General features: G+C 35.0%; 1 protein-coding gene across 5 annotated transcripts in view; it reads left to right on the plus strand.

Annotated features, from left to right (window-relative positions):
• NT5C3A (5'-nucleotidase, cytosolic IIIA) overlaps positions 1-10,559 on the plus strand; it is a 44,056-nt gene extending 33,497 nt beyond the window's left edge. For all 5 annotated transcript variants that reach the window (XM_040259663.1, XM_040259665.1, XM_040259664.1 and 2 more), the window contains 8 exons: positions 317-415; positions 1,447-1,516; positions 2,509-2,555; positions 3,515-3,600; positions 6,154-6,243; positions 7,359-7,521; positions 9,080-9,280; positions 9,840-10,559. In XM_040259663.1, the coding sequence (XP_040115597.1) occupies positions 317-415; positions 1,447-1,516; positions 2,509-2,555; positions 3,515-3,600; positions 6,154-6,243; positions 7,359-7,521; positions 9,080-9,280; positions 9,840-9,941 (858 nt within the window). In that variant the 3' untranslated portion in view covers positions 9,942-10,559. The remainder of the gene's footprint in view (positions 1-316; positions 416-1,446; positions 1,517-2,508; positions 2,556-3,514; positions 3,601-6,153; positions 6,244-7,358; positions 7,522-9,079; positions 9,281-9,839) is intronic.
• The last annotated feature ends 790 nt before the right edge of the window (positions 10,560-11,349 follow it).

Consider the following 11,349-nt stretch of genomic DNA (forward strand, 5'->3'; position numbering starts at 1 on the left):
ATTTTTCTTTTTTATACTTCTGTTTTTTTCTGTTGTGAACATGCATGACTTTTATAATTAGAAAAATTGCATTTTCTGATCATGTATTTCAAATGTAGTTTTGTCTTAATCTTCTAGATGGAAATAACTGATGTGCTTTAAAATTTTTTGGCTAGATAAATGGCAATTTGTTATGATGGTTTGCTTTTTTTAAAATAATGCCTCAACACTTTTACATCTTTAAATAATATAAGCTTTTTATATTACTCTGCTTGGTATCAAAGAAACCTGGGGAAAAAGAAATTTAAAATAGTTAATTCATTTATTTGATTCTTAGATGCCAGAAATTCAGAAAAGTTCAGTTCACATCAAGAACCCTACAAGAGTAGAAGAAATTATCTGTGGTCTTATCAAAGGAGGAGCTGCTAAACTTCAGGTGAATCATTATCTAGAAGCCTTTAGCATTAAACTTCTATTTTTCATGTTCAAGCAGACTCATTGATTTTATGTCTTGCTACGATCTGAATAAAGAAAGCTTTAGATAGACAAGCTTTCCCTGTCCTTTTGGAATGTAAAATCTAAGAGATGTATCTGGAATGGTCTAAAATATGCAGAATACCCCACTGGAAACAAAAGTTAATAACCTTGAGATAATTTTAGTTTTTCTTTAATATTAAGTGCTCAGCTAACTAGTGCTATGCATTAAGTATTAAACCATCTTAAGTAAATTGATTAACAATATGAATAATCTTTAAAATGTGGACAGTTTTAAGGTGTTCTTTTAATATAATAAATCATAGTAGTCAAAGTAATGTGTAACTATTAGGAGATAGCTAATTTTTCTAATTCTTTTTTTAAAGGAATGTTTTACATGTAAGTTAAATAATCTGGATATTCACTAAAAACTTACTCCCTTTTTTAAACATTTCTGAAAAAAATATTCAGCCCAGTCTCCTAAGTTTCAAGAGCTGGTAAACTACTGCTGTGTATTATTCATTCATTCATTGGTTTAGTTTATTTAAATAGACAAATTAAATCAAGAATGTACAGTTTCAATAACTAGAAGCATGGCATAGTTTATTTCCACTGCACTTTTGTACATTGACCAAGTAGGTTGAAATTGTGCAATGTTTTATTGCTACTGGAAATAGTAACCATATTACCTGCAGTTTCAAATTCCTATACTGATTAGTCAGATTTTATTTGGTGACTGTGCTGGGGTACTTAAGGTAAGTTCTACAGGGTGAAGTAACTTCACCTTAAGTACCTTAACTTCACCCTGTAGTTAAGGAAATTCTCAAGACTTGACATATGAACTACTTTAGGAAATTCAGTGTAGACAGAATAACCTCCAGTGGAGGGCAGGGACAGAACACTCTGGAGGAGTTTCATTCGTCTAGAAAATGTGCATTAAGTGTCTGGCCTTGGTGGCTGTGATTTCATAAGCCTTTCCCCCTTTTCTTACAGATAATAACAGACTTTGATATGACACTGAGTCGATTTTCCTACAAAGGGAAAAGATGCCCATCATGTCATAGTAAGTGTGGCATTCATAAATAGATTCACAAAAGTAATCATTAAGTTCCTTTTTTAACCTGTGTTATCTGAGATTGCTTGTGATTTTTCCTTCTTTATGGACATTGAAAGTGAGAGGGGCCTTCTTTTTTTTATTATATTTTGAGGATTTGTCTTCCCCATGTTACATAAATGGCTATTTTCCTGTACAGTTTTGGTTGCAAGAGGAATGAAGACTTTTGAAATTTTCTCTCCAAATGTGGTCTATTTATTCAGGAAATATTTAAATGAATTTAAACTTTGAAGTAGCCTAAAGAAACAGATTTATCAAATACTTTGTGTTTTCTAGGAATGTTACTAAATTTTTGTGTCATTGATAAGTTAAAGAGTGAGTTACTAAATAAATAGCAACTTAAAATGTATTGCTGGAATAATATACCTTTTTTGTTTTCCAAACTTGGAAGTGAATTTTTAAAATAATACTCCTCAACCTGCAACCAGAGATATTAGTCCTCTCTTACTTACTGTTGGAACATGTGTAATTTGAGAAATCATTGATAAATTTATTTTAAAAACCACTAAAAATTGCACCCTTTGGCCCAATAATTTTTCTCTGGAAAATTTCTAACTAAGTAATCCCAAATGTTGGGGAAAAGCTCTAGATCTAAGATTTTAGATTTTAAAATCATTAGATTTTCTAGGAATGCCATGTGGATTATAACACTAAGACCAGAAGTTGTAATAATCATGCTTCTTGACCTGGCATTTAAGTTAACAATAGTAGGTTATTTATATTACTGGTAGCATCAATCAGAGTATTTCTTTTCTTTTTTTATCTTTTAACTGAAGTACAGTTGATTCACAGTGTTATGTTAATTACTTCTCCACAGCAAAGTACTCAGTGATACACATATATGTATTCTTTTTATTATTGTTTTCCGTTATGGTTTATCCCTGGATATTGCATATAGTTCAGAGTATTTTTTTAATGCCTAGTTTGCTTTCTTTCCTTAGATGTCATTGACAACTGTAAGCTAATCACAGATGAATGTCGAGAAAAGGTAAAGACTAACTGTAATCCAGGGTTACTCAAAGACATCATTATCCTTTTTGCTAAGAATTTTTTCAGGTTCATTCACATGAACAAGAATAGATGCAAAAGTTCTTATAGTCATATCTGGCAGAGTAAACACTCAATAGATCTTAGGCTTATTGTATGGGTTATATCCTTCCAACTTATTTTAACAAAAAAATTAACAATAACTTTTTAATAATGAAACTTTCATGAGAAACTTTTAAACTGATTACCAAAATAGTCTGATGTCCTTACATTAACTGGAGAATTAAAACAAAAATATTGTGATGGAAATTTCCTGGTGGTCCAATGGTTAGGATTCTGTGCTTCCAATGGTAGGAGCACAGGTTTAGTCCCGGGTCGGAGAACTAAGATCCACAAGCCTTGCAAGCAAAAAAATAAAAAAGTATTGTGGTTTTATGTATTTTGTTCCCTTAAATTGATAGGAAACTGCCTCAGTTCTCTGTTTTCCTTGAGTAGGTATCTACCTATGTCTGTTTTAACAAATAAGACTCCAAATATGAATCAAATTTAATACCTACATAGGAGAACAAAAGATTTTTTTGTAGTGATAATTTGATTATTTCAGATCACTGAATTACTGACCTGAAAGTAAGGTAACTTCTTGTAGATATGGTTTGAAAGTGAAAGTGAAGTTGCTCAGTCATGTCCAATCTTTGCGACCCCATGGACTGTAGCCTACCACGCTCCTCTGTCCGTGGGATTTTCCAGGCAAGAATACTGGAGTAGGTTGCCATTTAGTTACATGTAAACTAAGATCAACAGAGATCACTTCAGTGGATATATGCATTGGTTAGGCATGATCTTCACCATATAAAGCAGTGTGCAGAAAACATTTGTTTACATTGTTTTGTTTTCTATTAGACTAAGCAGCTTAATGACAACTCTGTAATCTTAATGATTAAATTATTTACTTATTTCTAGTTACTGCAACTAAAGGAAAAATATTATGCTATTGAAGTTGATCCTGTTCTTACTATAGAAGAGAAGTACCCTTATATAGTAGAATGGTAAGTGTGTATTGGGTGATGGGAGGGTTAAAAATATAAAATAACATTACAGTTACAACTAATGGTTTATTTTTCCCCTGTACTGTACATAAATAGATTCATCAATTAGCCAGTGAGTTAGAGCAATGATTAAATATGACAGCATGAACTCTGATTCTCTAATCACTGCAGCAATCTAGAATTTGTTTTAAGATGAAGATCAGTGGAAATAAATTTAAAATCATACCCTGAAGCATTAAATTAAAAACGATTTTTTAAAGTATATGTGACTGAATGTGCAAAGAAAAAGAATTAGGATTTAAGTTAACTCTGAACTCAATTGGAGCCAGCAGGTGACATAGTTACTGAGAAATGTGCCTCTGATGTTGGTCATATTAATTGAAATTGCAGTATTCCAAGCAAATCACAGCGAAAGCATTGTGTTGAGTCCGGGGAGAATGCTATTAAAAGAAATGTTGACAAACTTAGTCTGTGTCATAGGAGTCCACTAAGCCACCCCATTTGAGCAAGATTTCAAGGAATAGAGATGATGCTTTGATTTGAGAGGCAACAACTTATGGTTTTGGAGTCTTAAGATAACAGGAATGATGTTACTGGTCTTCATAATCTCATTACCTAACCTGAATACCTTGCACACTTAATCAGTGTCTATGGTATGAAGCACTGAAAAGAGATTAGACTTACTTTACTTGCCTGTCCACAAAAAGACTTGAATCTAGACTTGGAAGGCTTATACCAACTTATTTCAACATGATGAAAGAAAGGACTGTTCAGCAATTAGACTTTTCTAGCAATGGTATAAGCTTCCTTGGGAGAATGAGCTCACTAAAAAGATGGGAGCTGATGCAGAGAAGAGGGTCACCTGGGAATATTATAGATGGATTTTTAGATATCAGCTAGAGAGCTTCTGAAGGCTTATTATACTGAGATGCTGTAATTAAGGTGGTTTTATGTAATTACAGAGCACCTATATATAAAACTTTCCATAGCAAGAATTTTCTCTTTCTCACTAGGCAATTTAGTCTACTCATGAAAATTTAGATCACAAACAGGTGGGAAAAAATGCTATTTTTTCATTCATTTGCTATTCATTCTTACCGCCATCAGAGAAATGATTATGCCTTCCTAGCTTCAATTCAGTTCTTCTCTGTAGACTAAAGAAAGATTTACAACTAGTATCTTTTCATTATCTAATTAACATATTAAAACTAAACCAGAGTTTGAGAACTGGGAAATCTGATAAGAACATGCATATTACATTTTGGACACATGGGGTAAACATTCATTAGTGATGAACTTAAATCTCTAAAATTTAAATTCAAAATTACAATGAATGAAGTACTTATTTTCTCATGTGGAAGAACATTTTTAATAAAGGTAACAGTCTTCAGTTCAGTTCATTTCAGTTGCTCAGTCATGTCTGACTCTGCAACCCCATGAACCGCAGCATGCCAGGCCTCCCTGTCCATCACCAACTCCTGGAGTTTACCCAAACTCAAGTCCATTGAGTTGGTGATGCCATTCAACCATCTCATCCTCTGTCGTCCCCTTCTCCTCCTGCCCTCAACCCTTCCCAGCATCAGGGTCTTTTCAAATGAATCAGCTCTTCATATCAGGTGGCCAAAGTACTGGAGTTTCAGCTTCAACATCAGTCCTTCCAGTGAACACCCAGGACTGATCTCCTTTAGGATGGACTGGTTGGATCTCCTTGCAGTCCAAGGGACTCTCAGGAGTCTTCTCCAACACCACAGTTCAAAAGCATCAATTCTTTGGCGCTCAGCTTTCTTCACAGTCCAACTCTCACATCCATACATGACCACAGGAAAAGCCATAGCCTTGACTAGATGGACCTTTGCTGGCAAAGTAACATCTCTGCTTTTGAATATGCTGTCTAGGTTGGTCATAACTTTCCTTCCAAGGAGTAAGCGTCTTTTAATTTCATGGCTGCAATCACCATCTGCAGTGATTTTGAAGCCCAAAAAAATGTCAGCCACTGTTTCCACTGTTTCCCCATCTATTTGCCATGAAGTGATGGGACCAGAAGTTTTCTGAATGTTGAGCTTTATCCAACTTTTTCACTCTCCTCTTTTACTTTCATCTTTACTTTCTGCTATAAGGGTGGTATCATCTGCATATCTGATATTTCTCCTGGCATTCTTGATTCCAACTTGTGCTTCTTCCAGCCCAGCATGTCTCATGATGTACTCTGCATATAAGTTAAATAAGCAGGGTGACAATATACAGCCTTGACGTACTCTTTTTCCTATTTGGAACCAGTCTGTTGTTCCATGTTCAGTTCTAACTGTTGCTTCCTGACCTGCATATAGATTTTTAAGAGGCAGGTCAGGTGGTCTGGTATTCCCATCTCTTTAAGAATTTTCCACAGTTTGTTGTGATCCACACAGTCAAAGGCTTTGGCATAGTCAATAAAGCAGAAATAGATGTTTTTCTGGAACTCTCTTGATTTTTCAATGATCTGATAATAGTCTTAATTTGCCTTAATTGATATTCTCCTTTTCTTTGATAATTTGACATTCTCTTTATACTTTCCAGGTATACTAAATCACATAGTTTGCTTGTTGAACAGGCTTTACCGAAAGCCAAACTTAAAGAAATTGTGGAAGAATCTGACATTATGCTCAAGTAAGTTTCTCAGATGTTTTGTTGTTAATTGTCTACAGTCTTGAAATATTGTCATATATTTATTCACGTGTGTTTTTTAATTAAGATAATCTATAACAATTATATATAAAAACATATCCAAAATATGCTACTTGGTGAGATAAGGAATTTAGAATAACAGGTAATTTCAAGACTAAAAAATTTATGAAACCAAAATCATTTTGAAATATTTTAGCAAAATACTTTTGAAAGACATGATTATGAAAGGAAAATTTATAAATCAACTTGAAAAGGATTTTAAGCTTATAATTGCTTCTGTTACATGATCTGTTTTCTGAATTCTCAGACTCCCTTGAAAACTACTATTTCCAGGAAGGGTGAATATGTTTTAGCAGATAATAAAAACATTTGTAATCATGAATTATATAAACATTTTTAAGCTAATTTCAGTACTCTTTACCACCTCTTAAAATTTTTCAACTCGATAGGCAAATATGATGATGCTATTTTTTTCTTTTTTGATGATACTACATTTTCAAGGTGATCTGCTTCTAAGGAGGAAAGCATTAAATTGTCATAAAGAGTGTGAGGACAGATAGTAAGTATTCCTTTGTAGGCAGCTTAATTCTATAGTCCATTAAGAGTGAAATAAGTTTTGATTTTAAGATCAAGACATTACCTGTAGCTGCCAGATCTTAGGTAAGAGAGATGCCAGATGTAAGAGAATACAGCTGAGTTCCTGCCACTCTGCTTTTCCTATAATAGGGAATAGATGAACAAGATGACAAGCAGGAGGTCTTCTAGCTCACCGTTTGTGGGTTTTTCAAGGTGTGGTTCAAGGTGCTGTTAAATGGTATACATAGTGAACTGTAGATTTATGTCCACATTCCAAGTAAGTCTAAAATCATCTAGTTTGTACTTAGAATTTATTGAAAGTAGGATAAAAATTTAACCAGATTGAAAAACTTGTATTAGTATCATCATAGACATCAATAACAGCCCTCTTGGGTAGTATTTTGAAATGAGAATATAAATGAGCCATAGAACCAAGTAGAACTATTTCACTTTTTTAATGTCTAGGTGAAAAGGAGATATATCTTGCTCTTTAACACTCAATTCCCACCTCCATCTTACAGGGAAGGATATGAGAATTTCTTTGATAAGCTGCAACAATACGGTATTCCTGTGTTCATATTTTCGGCTGGTATCGGTGATGTGCTGGAGGAGGTTATCCGTCAAGCTGGTGTATATTACCCAAATGTCAAAGTAGTGTCCAACTTCATGGATTTTGATGACAATGTAAGAATATCAAATCATTCTTCATAATTTTAATATCAGAAAATATTTTAATCACATAAATACATTTTAATTTACTGTTTAGTATATTATATATTCGTTAAATTAGGCCAAGTTAGTGGGCCTTCTATGGGACTTATCTCTCCACGGGTATGTCTGTGTCCATATTTTAAAAGTAATATACCCTTCTTAAACTTTGTTCCTGAAGCTGCAATCTAATAATTAGTAAAACTTTTTTAAATTTAATGCAGCAATTCTGAACATTTAATATTTATAGATAGAGAAAAAGTGAGTTAGAACTGATGTTATTGAGTGAGTTCTAGTTCAGTTCAGTTCAGTCACTCAGTCGTGTCCAACTCTTTGCGACCCCATGAATCACAGCACGCCAGGCCTCCCTGTCCATCACCAACTCCTGGAGTTCACTCAGACTCATGTCCATCGAGTCCCTGATGCCATCCAGCCATCTCACCTTCTGTCGTCCCCTTCTCCTCCTGCCCCCAATCCCTCCCAGCATCAGAGTCTTTGCCAATGAGTCAGCTCTTCGCATGAGGTGGCCAAAGTACTGGAGCTTCAGCTTTAGCATCATTCCTTCCAAAGAAATCCCAGGGTTGATCTCCTTCAGAATGGACTGGTTGGATCTCCTTGCAGTCCAAGGGACTCTCAAGAGTCTTCTCCAACACCACAGTTCAAAAGCATCAATTCTTCGGCGCTCAGCCTTCTTCACAGTCCAACTCTCACATCCATACATGACCACAGGAAAAACCATAGCCTTGACTAGACGGACCTTACTCGGCAAAGTAATGTCTCTGCTTTTGAATATACTATCTAGGTTGGTCGTAACTTTTCTTCCAAGGAGTAAGTGTCTTTTAATTTCATGGCTGCAATCACCATCTGCAGTGATTTTGGAGCCCCAAAAATAAAGTCTGACACTGTTTCTACTGTTTCCCCATCTATTTCCCATGAAGTGATGGGACCAGGTGCCATGATCTTCATTTTCTGAATGTTGAGCTTTAAGCCAACTTTTTCACTCTCCTCTTTCACTTTCATCAAGAAGCTTTTTAGCTCCTCTTCACTTTCTGCCATAAGGGTGGTGTCATCTGCATATCTGAGGTTATTGATATTTCTCCTGGCAATCTAGATTCCAGCTTGTGTTTCTTCCAGTCCAGCGTTTCTCATGATGTACTCTGCATATAAGTTAAATAAGCAGGATAACAATATACAGCCTTGACCTACTCCTTTTCCTATTTGGAACCAGTCTGTTGTTCCATGTCCAGTTTTAACTGTTGCTTCCTGGCCTGCATACAGATTTCTCAAGAGGCAGATTAGGTGGTCTGGTATTCTAAGAAAGACAATATATTATGATAAACCTAAAATGAAACCGTTTGGGTGGGAAACAAATGAAAAGTAAAAACTGGGTTTTTGGCACATTGTGTTTAACATTTAAAGTGGTCTCTAGAAACTCACTAACTTCTCAGAGCCCTTCTTACCTATCATGAACGTGAAAATACAAAAAGTAGAACTTGCAGAACCTATTCTTTCAAAGGATTTATATTTTTAACAGGGGCTGCTCAAAGGATTTAAAGGAGAACTAATTCATGTGTTTAACAAACATGATGGTTCCTTGAAGAATACAGAATATTTCAATCAACTAAAAAACAATAGCAACATAATTCTCCTGGGAGACTCCCAAGGGGACTTAAAAATGGCAGATGGAGTAGCCAATGTGGAACACATCCTGAAAATTGGGTATCTAAATGATAGAGTAAGTATACAGATCTGTCATTTAATTCTAAGGGAAAAAACTTAGGATGAAACTTGTAGAAAGTTGTTACCACAGGTACCTGAGAAAGTAGTTATTTTAAAGACATTTCAGTTGCTCTTTGCCCCTTTACTTTGATGATGATTAAAGGACCTGACATGCACATATGCATGCTGTAGGTCTTGGTGGGCAGGGAGAGTATACCTTCTCAGTGAGGCATCTCTGGCCTTTCCCCACTGGAAACTGGTATCATTCCCTAATCAGGAGAATCAAAAATGTCTCTAGATATTGCCAAATATTCCTTGGGCACTCTCTCCCCAGTTGAGAACCATTGGGCTAGAGAGAAATCATTTTGGAAGAAAAACCACTGTATGGAAACTTTCTATGTCAATGAATTAAAAAAAATTTTTAAGTATTTCTTCATATCAAAGCTTTTACGAAAACAAATTAAGTTACTACATTTTACCCAAAAGATTTGATGTAATAGTGAGATTTATACTGAGATTATTTACTTCTCCTCGCTGCATATTAATTTTTGTGATTTTTTTTTATTGTTGATTAGGTGGATGAGCTTTTAGAAAAGTACATGGACTCTTATGATATTGTTCTAGTAAAAGATGAATCACTGGATGTAGCCAACTCTATCTTACAGAAGATTCTATAAACAACCATCCTTCAAGAAGACCTCTCACCCATAGGTGCAACTGATGAAAGAGCTGCTCATCTGTTCATCTGGCTAAAAGACTTTTTATTTATAATATATTCTTGCTCTTGAAGTTTTTCCTCTGTATTACTGAAGTATTTTCAGATTTGTTGAATCCATCAACTGGAAGTTCCTATTTCTCCACCTCTCTCAACACACTCCTCACTATATATTTTTTAACAGATTTTAAAAAATTCTTAGAGCTAAAATTGGAAAAATAACTCCCTACATTTCCAGAGTGACTTTTGTAGCTTAATGTTACTATGACATTTTCGAGGAATCTTTTTACATTGGGAAAGTTTGTAGAAGTTTTAAAAGTTTTATGAAATGATGAAATAATGTGCATGATTTTAAGTGTTGTCATTTTTATAATTTGGGTGAATTACGCTGATGGTATTAATCATCTCCTAAAACTTATGTTTAGTTCTTTTGTTTGGTAAAAATCAGTATTTACCAAAAAATATTGGCACTTGATGTTTGAAAAATATCCATTGGTATCGACATGTCACTAATTATTACAGAATGTTCTGTATCAAAGCACTGATGATAAACATGAAATGAAAAGCCTTTGTAACTCTGTCAAGACTATTATTATTCATTAGCAAAGCCTGCCATGATTTTCTTGCATGTATGTGTGATACATGAATCCTAATGTCTTTGTCATAGTGCCTACTTAGGTTATTTTCAGATTTATACACTATAAGAGTAAAAAAGATTTTTACAGAGGAAATTTAATTTGCCCTTCAGAAAATAGTGGGGCCTGGGAAAATTGTTTTCCCCCTGTAAAAATATTAGTAAAAGAAGTACTTTGTTGTACGTCTAAGTGTTTCAGAAACAGCCATAGGCAGAAAACAAAATGTTGCTGGGTCTCATGGTGACTAAAATAGCGTACTTCAGCATTTGGAACCAGTGTGCTTCTCTGCAGCCTGACTTCCCATTCCAAATTTTGGTTGCCCTGTAATTGGTTTACACAAGGCTAAGTCTTGCCATTGTGATAAATTTGATCCTGACCCTAGCCCTTGAACTGCAGTCTGTGAGCAACTAGTTGGTGTCCTTAGCATCTGAGCCATGATACAGACAAAGCATGTCCAGCTAGTTCTGATATCCAGTATGGGCAGTAATGCCTAGTCCAGTCATATGTGGTAGAGAGGCAAGGTCTTGTGATGCAAACCTTTCTCCTGCATCCCATCTGTATTCTCCATCACTGCTTCTCTCTTTTTTTATAATAAACAATGAAACAAAGCACACAGTGGCAGAAAGTAGACTGTCCCCACTTAGGTATTTCCAGAATGGAACTCAAAAACAAGCTTCTTGCTTTAAAGCAGATAGCATGGCATATGCGTACATGCTAAGTCGCTTCAGTCGTGTC

The sequence above is a fragment of the Oryx dammah genome, unplaced genomic scaffold, assembly GCF_014754425.2.
Source record: "Oryx dammah isolate SB20612 unplaced genomic scaffold, SCBI_Odam_1.1 HiC_scaffold_18, whole genome shotgun sequence".
Lineage (NCBI taxonomy): Eukaryota > Metazoa > Chordata > Mammalia > Artiodactyla > Bovidae > Oryx > Oryx dammah.